This window comes from Artemia franciscana, unplaced genomic scaffold, assembly GCF_032884065.1.
Source record: "Artemia franciscana unplaced genomic scaffold, ASM3288406v1 PGA_scaffold_50, whole genome shotgun sequence".
NCBI lineage: Eukaryota > Metazoa > Arthropoda > Branchiopoda > Anostraca > Artemiidae > Artemia > Artemia franciscana.
In genome coordinates, this window is record NW_027062691.1 from 498,156 (window position 1) to 513,066 (window position 14,911).

Consider the following 14,911-nt stretch of genomic DNA (forward strand, 5'->3'; position numbering starts at 1 on the left):
TATTGTTTTCTAAAAGCACATTTAAACTCTGTGGGGGGAAAAAGCTGAATATCGTTTTTCACACAAAATCGTAATTTGGCTCACGAGAGATGAAACTAAAATATATATGACTCGTCTGGAAGGCGTTGAGGATAGTCGCCTTAAAGAAAGATAAACAAAGAAAATAATAGGGGAGTTTTTTGCTACAGTAATGTTGACTTCATATAATCCATAATCATAGCTATAAACAGAAATAACTGCAACATTTTTTTTGTTTACTATAGAAGAAGATACTTAAAATACGAACAAATTCAGGGAGCTTATTTTTAAACTCTGGGGATTTAGTTTTGACTAGGGCTGTGGAATGAGAATCGTGGAATCGGAGTTTTAATCAAATTTTGCTGAATAGAGTCGGAGTTGGAGTCAGTATATCAAAAATGTCAGGAGTCAGAGTTGGAGTCGGTTATAGCTTGAAAAATCTAGTTAAATTAGCTTTAAAATAGAGATGTGGAGTCGGAGTCGTGGAGTCGAAGTTTTGGTAAATTTCTGCTAAATGAAGTCGAAGATGGAGTCGTTATATTGAAAATGCCTGGAGTCGGAGTCCGTTATAACTTTAACCGACTCCACATCCCTGGTTTTCATCCAAAAATTTTAAGGATCCTTTAAGACAGTAGTCTTCAATCTCCAAGGCGATTTGCTCTCGGTGCGTCTTCTTTAAAAGGATCACTTTTTTTGAACAAACAAAACACCCTAAATAATGAATAGCCAACCAATACTCAAAACACTTCCAGCAAATACAACCATCCAATTAAACGCTTTTGAATGTTTAAGCCAAATTGATTTAATTCCATTATATTTTCAAAGTTATAATTTCAAATTAGGATTGCCAAATGTGAATTATTATTTTTTAATGATCAATTTAATGTTTCATTTTAAAAATTACAAATACATTTTATTGACTCAAACGAACAAAGGCTGAAACAAAGTTAAATATTCAATTCAGAATTCATTAAAATAAGGGGGGTGGTGTTTCCGTTCTTTACAAAATATCACTTTCTGCTCAGATATTCACACATCAATTCGCTATCAAATGTACTGAAAATTCTTGTGGGTTGTGGGGGTGTGTTCAAGCATCAAGTATGACCTAAGCAATAAAATAAAAATATCAGAATTGTATTTAGAAGGAGGCATATGCCATTCTCCTGGTGTGATGACGCGATTTAATACTGTTTGTTCAGTTTCGAGGAATTTACTAGGTTTTCACAAAAATCTCGATTTTCGTGCGTGCAAATATCCCCATAGCAACAAGTTATAACAGTAGAAAAAGCCTATTTTTGGCCTTAAAGGTTTTTTTTCCTTTTCAGTTTCCCTTCTAAACGATTTTCCCTGATTCCACTGGAACAAGAAGTAGAAGGAGACTAAAAGTATACTTTTTTTGTTTACATTTTCTAAAGGCGGGGTGGATTCCAAACTGAAACAAAGACAATTATTAACAAGAAAATAATTTACAAATCTCACCAATCAAATTCTCATCTTGACTCAAACTAGGCTGATTATCAAGATCTTTGGCCAAACTTTGACTCTTCAAGAACTGTTCAACTTGTTTTGTATAATCTGGCTTAACAGAAACAGCACGAGGGTCAGCTTGCAAAGCAGGGGGGAAAATCGGGACCCCTTGCCCTAGTTGGGTATTGAAAGGATTGAAACTTGCACGAAGCTGTCCATTTGCAATCGGTGGTAGAAAAATCGGCTTTGTTGGCCTCAGAGTGGCAGGGGGGCCAATATAGGTAGAAGGCATAGATCCACAATTTTGAACAGGCAAAGCTGTCATAGTAATTGTCGGTGACAAAACTGCAGGCTCAGATGGTGGCTGTGACATAGCACGTAATGTGGCTAATGAGGGTTTTGGCTCTGGTTTGTTTGGCTCACTCTGAGATCTGGCAGAAGAATCAAAGATCGAGGTTCTTAGCAATGTCTCTTCTATAGCCTGCATCTGTCGATCGATTAATGGATCTAGTTGTGGTTGTTCTTCTTTTCTCTGTAGAGTTTGTCTTTTAGTTTCAGAATTGTTACCAATGTTATTCGTAGCAATTTCCGAAGCATCAACTGGCTTTGTGTCATTGACTTCAGTTGTTAATTTTCTTTCAAGAAATCGACCTGAATCGCTTTCTACTTCAACCTCAGAATCAAAATCAGATGAATCGGGATATGGATACATTTGTCTAACTGGTAAATCACGTTCTTTGGTGATTTTTGGTTGGGGTTGAGGCGGATTGTTTTCAACATCACATACATAGGGTTCTTCACTGAGGCTAATTGATTCGGCCTGTTCTTCCAGGACAGGCTCTGCAAGCCTCCTTGCAACATATGAATTTCCTAGTCGGTTCTTAGCCTCTTTTTCAACGAACTCATCCTCACATGTTTCAAGGGATGGATTTTCCAATAGCTCGCAAGGACTTAGATTTTCTTGAGGATAGCTCGTCGAAAACTGAAACAAGCTATAAGATCCATCAGCTTTATTTTGTATCTGGATAACCTCTTCAGGTTGTTCAAAATCATTAAGATCTACAGTATTACTATTAATTTTCGGTGGGTTACTATTGGATTCTATCCTTTTGGCGAAACCAGGTTTGAAGTTTTTGACTGGGATATATTCGGGACTAGTTTCGTAGGCTCGTCCATTTGTGAGGTATTCCGGGCTACTCACATCCTCAGCTGTAATCCCGTTAGTCTCAGTTCTAGCACCATATCTACGAGGTGACTTATCATACTGAACTATTTTTTGTTTATCTTTTGAATTTCTATTGCGAACAGGAGTACCTGCTTCACTCTGAGTTTGACTGGTCAAACCACCACTTTCACTGAGTGATGAAATTTCTTCGGAGGAAAAACTCTTTAATAACCCAAGAGATCTTCGATTGAATCGTCGAGCATATGGCTGACATTCACTTTCATCATCACTATCAGTTTCTCTAAATTTATTCTCACTAATATCATCATATATCACAGTTCCACACGCATGATTCCTCGCACGAGAAGGGAATCTATCATCATTAGGAGAAAACTTCTGAAATTCTACAGAATCAACACTCTCTGAGCCATCCCAGGAAAGAGGACGATGATATCGTTCATTGGGGGAATTGATGACCTGAAGATCTCTCAGTCGTGTGAGTCTATTTGCACGTCTATGTCTATCAATAAATCTTCTATCTATTCGGGGTCTAGACGACTTCGGCCTCATTCTCCTTCCAATACGTCTAGCTTCTAAAGGCGATGCTGCAGACTCTTGGTAATGCTGACAGGTTTTATCATGCAGTTGTCTTGGTCCAGAATGCACAAAATCACCAGCAGTAGGGAGAATGTTAGATCCCCTTAAATTAACACTATTTGCTATTTTTGGCTTACAACGAGGGAAAAGTTGTTCAATAGCGTCTTCAAACTCAGAGTCTGTGAGTGAAATTTTTAAACTTTTTCTTTGTTCAACCATGCCTGTGTCTCTTCAAAGCAGACAATACAACGCATCTTGATATGAAACGAAATTTATTCCTGTAAACAAAAGAGAGCTGGTAAACAGAATGTCTTTACATACACATCACTACATGACACTGCACTTCAAATGCTTTTGAAATATGTTAGGTAAAATATTTTCTTTTTTTTCTTTTTTTTATAAATCGGTATGACTATTTTTTACCTTTACTGATTTCTTCGTATATGAAACTTTACGTGGAAACTGTTAGTAGCAATAGACGATTTCACTTGTTCTATTACTTGAGCATTTCTAAAAGAAAAAAAAGAAACAAAATTCTTCTTTCCTTGTAGGCCCAAAACCAGTAAAATATTACAGGTTTGTTACAGGTCTGGGAAAAAGATACCGAATTTAAGATAATCCTTTAAAAATGTGTAAAATGTCATGGGGCTTGACATTGAGATTTTAATATTATGGTCGACAGCTCCTGAAGAGAAATGTGTGCCCCCTAGGAACCAAGCGATCCTCTCCCCCCCTCCGCGTCGGCTAAACAGTTACAATAGCTAATGAAATAATCCACTAAAAAACTTAATTTCTCTTATATATGAAAACTAAATGGCTTGTAAAAAAAAAACTGTGACGCCAGACAAGAATAAGCTGCTACACGTTTATTACATTTACTGTTCATACACATTCCAAACAACATATTATCTCAAATAACCTGAATAAAAAAGATATAACGTCCTACATTACAAGTACAAAAGGTGAAGAGGTTTAAACTTGCAAGAACAAATATAAAAAAAAATGTATTTCCGTATGTATTACAACATAAAAGGCTATGTTGTAGAATATAAGAATAAAACATAAAATTTTATACTGAACATTTGATCAAGCTCAAGAAAAGTATCGCGTGCCAATTAACCCTGAAAAATGTTAAGCACGGGATGAATAGTCAATATCTATCAAGAGGCAGAAAGAAGCGTGGGTACTTGTGCATTATTCAGAACACACTCAATTAATGAAGCTAATTTCTTTCGTGAAACAAATTACGACACAGGTACAGTTTAATTAAATATGTTATATTTAGAGGTGTTAGGTTATGTTAAGTATTTGATATTGTGCACCCCACCCCCCTAATGAGCAAATATATAGCCCAAATTTTAATAAATCTAATGAAATAAATCAAAATATGATGAAAATATAATACTTTATTAGGAAAATTGTAAAATTACCATATAAATGGTATTTTACTGTCAGCAAACCACATATTTACACGCAAATAGACTTTTTCAAACATGGCCTATTGTTACACTTCCAAAAATGTTCCTTCTCGTAAGAGTATAAAGTCATGTTGTGTCTATTGACGCACTGTTTTGTTGTGGGCAACAACCCCTTATCCTGGAAAAATATAATTGCCTCTTTTTCAGTCCTTGGCAAATCCAAAATCTTCATTTCAAAATCCATGTTCAGACACTATCTTCTATCACTATGCGTGTGCACACTACTACTAATACTACTGCTACTGCTACATTTACTAGTTCTACTACTACTATTACTATTGCTCCAGCTACTACTTCTATCGCAACTACTTGTAAGGTTAAGAGCATTAGGATGAAAATTTCAACAATTATATGAATATACGGATTATCAAAAGAGCAAATCGACAATATCATAGGAATGGCTAATTATATTAAGTTGAGTAGTTATACTACTGCTGTGACTACTATCACAACTGTACCTAAGGGTATGAAGGTGAAATCTTCAGAGAATATTTTTGAAAATCTCTGTTGTACGGATGAAAGCCTGCCATCCGTATGCAGGTTGTCAAAAGGCATATCAGCAATATCCTAGGAACAGTTTCGTGTGTGAAACAAAAACTTACAACGCTTGTTGTGGGGGATGTTGAACTAACTTAAAGACAATATTTACATTATAATACAACAGCTTCTACTCCTACAACTACTATTATTATTGCTGCTAATACTAATACTACTGCTACTAAAGCTAACACTATTAACTCTACTCCCACTGCTACTACTATAACTACTGGTGCTACTACTACTGCTAATAAACCTAAGGGAATTAAGGCAAAAACTTTGATCAATATTGTAACTGTATTGAAATAAATCGAAACACACTATGCCCACATGCGTAGTAAAGTGCAAATTATACTCTGGTCTTGAGAAGGGATGGGGATTATCAGCCTTACTCATGTTAATCTTTGTTTGTTTTGAGTTTGACTCGGCTGTTTATTGTAACTTCTTTTCGTTTTGAGTTTCATTTATTTATTGATAGTGATTCTGAAAGTTTTACGCTTGGAGGATTATTCGACTTTTTTTTGCCCATTCTTGGTTTAATGGAGCTATTTACTTTTCTTTGAAAAACTTGTTATGTGGAAAAAGTTTTTCTTAATTAATAATTGTTTTTTTTTATTGTGTTTTATTGACAGTCTTTTTCAAGGATCAAATAATATTTTACATCTTTTCAGTTTTTCCTATAAGACTCCATAGGACGGGTTGCTATTTGTATGTTGGATTAAATAAAAAAAACAAGTTTTTTGAAATGAAAGTAAGGAGCGACATTAAAACTTAAAACGAACAGAAATTACTCCGTATATGAAAGGGGTTTTTCCTCCTCGACGCCCCGCTCCTTACGCTAAAATTTTTTATTGTTTTAAAAAGTAGAGTTGCGAGAAAGAATCAAACTTTAGCGCAAGGAGCGGGGCGTCGAGGAGGAAAAACCCCTTTCATATACGGAGTAATTTCTGTTCGTTTTAAGTTTTAATGTCGCTCCTTACTTTCATTTCAAAAAACTTGTTTTTTTTATTTAATTTCTGAAAGTTTTTGAATTAATGTGTGTCTGATTTTGGCTCTCCGTACATAAATTATTAAAATGAAATTTGCATATTAATTCTTTTTTTTCTAAATGGCTTTCTCTAAGTTTTGATCAGACGATTTTGAGAAATAAGGGGTGGGGAAGGAGGCCTAGTTGTCTTCCAATTTTTCGGTTACTTAAAAAGGCAACTAGATATTTTAATTTTTAACGAACGTTTTTATTAGTAAAAAAAAAATACGCAACTTAAGAATTAACTTACGCAACAAACTTTTATATTCTTATATTTTTATTATAAATATGAGGGGGTTGGTCCCCTCGTTAATACCTCGCTCTTCACACTAAATCTTGTTTTGTCCCAATTCTTTAAGAATGACCCCTGAATCAGAAAGGCCGTAGAATAAATAGTTGAAATTACTTAAAAAATTTTTAGCATAAAGAGTGAAGTATTTATCTCCTCCTAAATACCTCGCTCTTTATGCTAAAGTATTTTTAGAACCCCTTATATGCGTAATAATCTCTGTTCGTTTTCAGTTTTAATGCTTCTCGTTACTTTCAATTGAAAAAACTTTTTCATGTTTATATTTTCATTGTTTGTTTTTTTTATAGTAATGCTAGAAAGTCCTGCGCCCTTTTCATTGAATTTCTCTTCCCCCATGAAATATTCCTCCAAGGAAAGATTATCCCATATAGCCCCCTCCCCTGAACCCCACACCCAAACCAAAAAAAATCCCCCTGATAACGTCGGTACACTTCCCAGTAACAATTACGGTATGTAAACATTGGGTAAAGTTTGTAACTTGCAGCCCCTCCCCCAGGGACTGTGGGGGATAAGTCATCCCCAAAGACATAGTTATTATGATTTTAGACTATGTGGAACAAAATGGCTATCTCAAAACTTTGATCCGTTGACTTTGGTAAAAAAAAATGAGCGTGGGAGGGGGCCTAGGTGCCCTCCAATTTTTTTGGTCACTTAAAAAGGGCACTAGAACTTCTCATTTCCGTTAGAATGAGCCCTCTTGCAACACTCTAGGACCACTTGGTCGATACGATGACCCCTGGAAAAAAAAAAAACAAACAAACAAACAAATAAACACGCACCCGTGATTTGTCTTCTGGCAAAAAATACGAAATTCCACATTTTTGTAGATTGGACCTTGAAATTTTTTCTATAGGGTTCTCTGATACGCTGAATCCGATGGTGCGATTTTCGTTAAGATCCTATGACTTTTAGGGGGTGTTACCCCCTATTTTCTAAAATACTGCAAATTTTCTCAGGCTCGTAACTTCTGATGACAAAGACTAAATTTGATGAAACTTATATATTTAAAATCAGCATAAAAATCCGATTCTTTTGATATATCTTTTAGCATCGAAATTCCGTTTTTTAGAGTTTCGTTTACTATTGAGCCGGGTCGCTCCTTACTACAGTTCGTTACCACGAACTGTTTGACAAACTTTTTTAACAATTATTAATCCTAACACAAACTGTAACTTTTAATTAAATTTTATAGCTTCTGAAGTTGACCAGAAAAAATAAACTTAAGATCATTCCAAAAAGATTCTACCTATGCACTTTAACAACCAAGATACGCTTACCCTATTTTAATTTATTTAAACTGTAAGAGTAGAAATTGCAGTAGTAGTAACCCCAAAAGTTTTGACTTAGCTTAAAGCAACATTTGGTTTTAAAGCATAATAGACAAATTATCTCTAAGGACATAGTGGCTGGACCTTTCTACCATGCTGAACAAAACGAATGTCTCAAAATTTTGACTGGATACGTTTGGAAAATGAATGGGTCTGAGAGAAGGGCAACTTGCCCTCCAATCTCTTCTAAAAAAAGGCACCAGAAATTTTAATTTAGCATCAAATTAGTTCTTTTAAAAGTTTCAATGATATTTCTAGATATTATATAGTAGTAGCTGCCTATGATATTGCTCATATGTTCCTTTAAAAACCTGCAAGCATACGGTCTTTTCTTTTACACGTTCCCTACACGTTCTCCTAAACGTTCCCTACAAGTTACATCTTAACACTTTTAGCACCCTTAACACCCTTACAGTAACTCTAGTAGTAGTATTAAAAGTATACACAGAGTGGCTGGCTCAAAGTCCCACACAACTTACCCTTAAAATAATACAAGTTGCTCCTCAGATATTGCTTTGCTACCTTTTGAAAGTCCATATGCTCATAGTTTGCTTTGATTTAGTTCAACATACGCCTAAATATTCCTTAAAAGCTTCACATTAACATCCTTATCTTGCAAAGTAGCAATATTTGTAAAAATATTAGTAGCAGTATGCACATAGCACCTTTGGTTTCTCCAACACCCCCTTGAATACACGCTGAAAGTTTCAGCTTAATACATACCATCAACCGTTTCTGACGCGACTGCTTGACAACCTGTGTAGGCATAGTGTGTTTCGACTTAGTTCCATACAGTTTCTATATATCCTAAATTTTTCACCTTAATTTCCTTAGTTTTAATAGCAGTAGTAGTAGTAGTAAAATTAATTGTAGTAACCTAGGCTTTAGTGGCAGTAGTAGTAATAGAAGTAGTAATAATAGTAACAGTAGCAGTAGTGTGAGCGGAAACAGTGGCATTAGTATGCAAATATTTTCTTTTGGTTAGTTCAACATCCCCCAAAAAAAGCACTGTTAGTTTCAACTTCATACCCCAAAATGTTCTTAAGGTATTGCTGCTACACCCTTTTGACAAACTGCACTTAGAGGGCATTTTCTGATTCAGTTCATCTTCCCTCTCAAAACTTCTTGAAAATTTCAACTAAGTACCAATAGGCATAGCTGTAAAATTAGTCACAATAGTAGTATTGATATTACTAGGAATAGTATTGAATAGCGGTAGTATTACTAGCAGCAGTAGATTAACCTATTGCCGTTTGGTCAGTAAAACATCCCTCGCATCAAGTCCTGGAAGTTTCAACTTAATAAAATTAACCATCGCTATGACATTGCTGATAAGTTCTTTTGATAAACTGTAAGTTCATATACTTCTTGAAATTTTCATTTCAATGCTCATAGCCGTACAGGTAGATACAATAGAAGTAGTAGTAGCAGCAGTAAATATAGCAATAGCAGTAGTGTTAACGTAGTGTGCACATAGCGCCTTTTGGTGAGATCATTTTCCCCTTTAAGTATTCTCTGAAAGTTCCAACTTAATACCCAAATCAATTCTTAACGAGACATTATTTTGACAAGGTACATGGACATACCGTCTTCTGATTTAGTTCAAATTTACCCTTAATACTGTAAATGGAGTAGTGTGGAAGTAGTAGTGGTGATAGTTGTAGCAGTATTGGTAGCATACAAATATTGCCCTTTTGATCATCTCCCTTATTATCTCCTGACTTTTCCAAATTAGTATACTCAGTTATTCCCGTGTTTCACCCTTCTGACAGTCCGTATACGCATAACGCGTTTTGATTTAGTTCAAAACTCCTCTCAAAATTCTCTGAAAGTCTCACCTGAAGACCCTTCGTCTTCTTGGAAAGTAAAGTTCAAACATGCATACCTTTCTCAATAATATATACTAGGTGTAAATTTTGAACGAATTGCCTAACAGCCCTTGTCCGTAGGACTGTGGGAAGGTTGACATTCCCAAAGACATAATTACTGGACCTTTCAACAAGGGTAAACAAATAACTCTCTTAAAATTTCGATCGAATATGTTTTGGGGAACGATGGGCTTGGGGGAAGAGGCGGATTACCCTCTATTTACTTTTGACTCTTAAAAAGGCAACTACAACTTCCAACTTCCAATCAAATAGGCTCCATCCAATCCAAAGTTATACGACTATCCGTTCCATAAAAACCTTATATACCCCGTCCATAACTTACAATCCTTGCCAATGGGCTCTGGGGAATTGTGTCAACACTATAGACATAGCTATATGATTTTTGGACTATTGGTAACAAAATGCTTATCTCACAATTTCAACTTAATGTGTTTTGGGAAAAGAGGATGTTAGGGAGGGGGTCCGGTTATTCTCCATCATGTTTGACTCGTAAAAAGGAACTAGAACTGTACATTTAAAATCAAATTAGCCTCTTCTAAAGTTCACACGACCACCCTTTCTATAAAAACCTTATATGCCCCTAAGAAATAACTTACAACCCTTACCCCCAGACTCTGGGAGATTCTGTCCACCTCAAAGGCCTTATTATATGATCTTTGGACTGTTTTTGAACAAAGGCCTACTTCAAAATTTTTATCCGATGCATTTGAGGAAAATACAACGTAAGGAGGGGAGGGGTGGAAACCCGTGCCCCCAATCACTTTGAATCTTGAAAGGGGAACTAAATCATCTGATGTCCAATCCAATGAGCCCCCTCCGGAGTTTATACTATCACCCTTACCATAAGAACCTTATATACCTTTCGGGCAAAACTTACAATCGTTGTGCTGAGGGCTCTGGGGATGTTGTCATCCTCAAAAAAATAATTTCCAGACCTTTCAACTACGCTCAACAAAATAGCTATCTCAAAAGTTTGATTAGATATATTTTCGGAATTGATGGGCGTGGGGGGGCTTCTTGCCCTCCAATCAGTTTTCACTATTAAAAAAGGCCCTTCCAATTTCCAATCGAACAAGCCTTTTTTGAACTTTTTACGGATCAGATGCATTTCAGGAAAATACGAGGTGTCAGGGGGTAGGGGGATATCCACCATCCGATCACTTCGAATCTTAAAAAGGGTATTAGAACTTCCGATAAGCAATCCAATGAGCCCCCTTCGAAGTTTATACGACCAACTTTAAAAAAAAAAAAAAACTTAAATGCCCTAAAGGCATAACTTACAGCTTATGCCCTGACGGCTGTGTGGGGGGGGGGGTCATCCTTAAAGACATAATTTCCGGACCTTTTAACTAGACTGAACAAAATCACTATCTAAAAGATTTTATTGGATGTGTTTGGGGAAATGATGGGCGTAGAAGGGGTATTAGTTGCACTCTAATCACTTTCGACTATTAAAAACTTGTCCCTTCAATTTCCGATCAAATGAACCTTTTTAGAAGTTTCTACGACAGCAAACGACCATCTAAAGACTTTTAATCTAACTCATTTCAGGAAAATACCGGGAGGGGTGGGGTATCCTCAAAGAAATAATTTCCGGAACTCTTAAGTACGCTAAATAAAATAGATATATAAAAATTTTGATTGTATGTGTTTGGGGAAATGGTGGGCGCGGGAGGGGGGTTAGTTGCCCTCAGATCACATTCGACTATTAAAAGGGACACTAGCCGCTTTAATGTCCAATCGAATGAGCCATTTTTAGAAGTTCAAAACTTTTGTCAGATGCATTTCGGTAAAACGCGAGGTGTGTATGAGGGAGGGGGTATTCACCCTCCGATAACTCTGAATCTTGAAGAGGGCGCTAGAACTTCTAAGTAAGAATTCAATGAGCCCCCTCCGAAGTTTATATAATCACCCTTTTATACATAAACCTTAAATGCCCCCAGGGTATAACTTGCAGCCCTTGCCCTAAAGGCTGTGAGGGGGGGGGGTCATCATCAAAACAAAATTTCTGGACCTAAAAACTACGAGGAACAAAATGACTATCTCAAAATCTTGTTAGATGTGTTTGGAGAAATGGTGGGCGTGGGAGGGGGGTTGGTTGCCCTCTAAGCACTTTTGGCTATTAAGGGAACTAGCTCTTTCTATTTACAACCGTATGAGCTCTTTTCGAAGTTTCTACGACAGCTCAATGGATACGAAGTGCCCTGGTCTAAAACCAAAAAAAAAATAATAATACATTGTGCCCAAATCGCTCCTTACATAGGCAGTGCTATTGCACTGCCTATGATGTAGAAACCAAATGCACTAAAATGATCCTTTATTCTGGAAGCGTTGCCGAAAAAATTCTAATTTTATCAAACAGTTCGTGGTAACGAACTGTAGTAAGGAGCGACCCGGCTCAATAGTAACCACAACTCTAAAAAAAGGAATTTTGATACCAATAGCGACATCAAAAGAATCGTGTATTTATGCTTATTTTAAATTTATAAGTTTCATCAAGTTTAGTCTTACCCATCAAAAGTTACGAGCCTAAGAAAGTTTGCCTTATGTAAGAAAATAGGGGGAAACACCCCCTAGAAGTCATAGAATCTTAACGATCATACCATCAGATTCAGCGCATCATACCATCAGATTCAGCGCATCAGAGAACCCTACTATAGATGTTTCAAGCTCCTATCTACAAAATTTGGAATTTTGTTGTTTTTTTGTTTTTTTTACAGAAGACAGGTCACGGATGTGTTAATTTGTTTTTGTTTTTTTCCAGGGGCGATCGTATTGACCCACTGGTTCTAGAGTGTCGTGAAACGGCTCATTCTAACGGAAATTAAAAGTTCTAGTGCCCTTCTTAGGTGACCAGAAAAATTGGAGGTCACCTAGTCCCCCTCCTACGCTCATTTTTCCCAAAATCACCGGATCAAAATTTTGAGATAGACATTTTGTTTACCATAGTCTTAAAACCTAATAACTATGTCTTTGGAGACGAAATCCCCCAAAGTCCCCGTGGGAGGGGCTGCAAGTTTAAAAACTTAGACCATTGTTTACACATAGTAATGGTTATTGGGAAGTGTACAGACGTTTTCAGGGGGACTTTTTCGCGTTGGGGGGGGGGGGTGCTCGGGGGAGGGAGTTACGTGGAAGGATCTTTCCATGGAGAAATTTATAATGAGGGAAAAGTTTTTGCAACTGTAAGTACGGAGCAACATTAAAACTTAAAACGAAAAGAAATCAATACTTATATAAGGGGGTTTATCTCCTCCTCAATACTTCGCTCTTTACGCCGAAGTATCTTTTGTAATTTCAACTATTTATTCTACGGCCTTTGTGATCCAGGGGTCATTCTTAAAGAGTTGGGACAAAATTCAAGCTTAAGTGTAAAGAGCGAGGTATTGACGAGGGGGAGCCCCCTCATATACGAAATGAAAATATACAAATAAAGAAGGTCGTTACGTAAGTTACGTATATTATTACTTACAAAAACTTTCGTAAAAAAAAAGTTCTAGTTGCCTTTTTAAGTAACCGAAAATTGGAGGGCAACTAGGCCCCCCTCCCACCTCTTTTTTATCAAAATTGTCCGATCAAAACTATGAGTAATTCATTTAGCCAAAAACAAATTGATATGCAAATTTTGTTTTAATTATTCATGTGCGGTGAGCCAAAATCAAAATATGAATAATTTCTAAAACGTTCAGAAATTAAATTGAAAAAAAAACAAGTCTTTTCAGCTGAAAGTAAGGAGCGACATTAAAACTTAAAACGAACAGAAATTATTCTGTATATGAAAGGGGTTTCCCCCTCATCAACGCCCCGCTCTTTACGCTAAAGTTTTTTAATGTTTTAAAAAGTAGAGTTGTGAGAAAGAGTCAAACTTTAGCGTAAAGAGCGGGATATTGAGGAGGGGGCCACCCGTTTCATGTACGGAATAATTTCTGTTCGTTAATTTTTAATGTCGCTCCTTACTATCAATTGAAAAAACTTGTTTTTTATTATTTAATAGTATAAAGAGCGAGGAGCTAAGGATGTGGTAGCCTTGACGTTTAGATTACCATGCACATATTTTTAAAACAAACGAAAACAAAGCTAACGATATTTATAAATGAAAGATAAGAGCGAAACTAAAATTGAAATCAGACGGTGATTATTCATAAAGAGATTATCACACATAAGATCATCACATATAATACAGATTATCACATATAATATATCACATATTCTGCCTATTCAACGCTCTTTGCACTTAAGTGTGACCATTTTTTTCAGTTATGAGAATAGCTGCTCTTACAGAAGTTTTAATTAGTAGTATCACAGCACTTCAATAATCAAAGGGTGTATTTATTCGCATTTGCTCAAAATTAAACTTTTTTTTTTAGCTTAAAAGTTTAAAAACACAATCGCTTAACTAAGAACGTGCAGTTATAAACTGACTATATTTATTATCCTTCTGGCCTAGTTCTTTTCTTAGTCAAACTTTAGCGTGAAGAGCAGTGGTTGAAAGGGGTTGCAGTTCCCCAAATATATAGGATAATTTCTATTAGTTTAGTTTCAATGTCGTTCCTAACTTTCATTTTTTTTTAAATTATAAAACTTCATTAAAATTGGGTTATGCTGATAAAAAAAAAAAATAAAGTCCGACTCCTGATACGGAACAAATAGTAACCCTTAACCCCTGATGCTTGAAGTTGACCAAAGCAGGACTGAGTTTAATTGTGTTTAACAGCGCCGTAGGACAACACCGCCGTATCTTACCAGATGAGATGCTCATACTCCTAGATAAATGAACACTACCACCAAACTAGAGTAACTAAGAAACGACACTCCTGAACTCTCACATGCCAATTAGAAGTTATCGATTTCTTAGCAGAGGCAGACCCATCTCTCGGCGTCGAGATGGCTTTTGACGCCGGAGAAGCGAGAATCGATATCTGAGAAAGAAACCGACAGGGATCACCAGGGGAATCGCAGATGACGTCATCGTAATGCAGTTGACTGACTCATATTAACAATAATATAGTGAAAAATATTAGCAACGGCAGTCCGGACAAAGAAGAAACAATCAGAGTAAGGGTTTGTTCATGATCCAGAAATGGAATATCTGGGC

At 36.3% G+C, this 14,911-nt stretch overlaps 2 protein-coding genes across 8 annotated transcripts in view; both read right to left on the reverse strand.

The window, feature by feature from the left end:
* LOC136041934 (histone-arginine methyltransferase METTL23-like) overlaps nt 1–14,911 on the reverse strand; it is a 240,388-nt gene that overhangs the window by 159,188 nt on the left and 66,289 nt on the right. The gene's annotated exons all lie outside the window — the stretch shown is intronic.
* The window catches only part of LOC136041935 (protein lin-10-like), a gene marked incomplete at its 3' end in the record, with an annotated part of 204,436 nt that overhangs the window by 152,709 nt on the left and 36,816 nt on the right, over nt 1–14,911 (reverse strand). For all 6 annotated transcript variants that reach the window (XM_065726747.1, XM_065726746.1, XM_065726745.1 and 3 more), the window contains 1 exon segment: nt 1,498–3,525. In XM_065726747.1, coding sequence (XP_065582819.1) covers nt 1,498–3,466 — 1,969 coding nt within the window.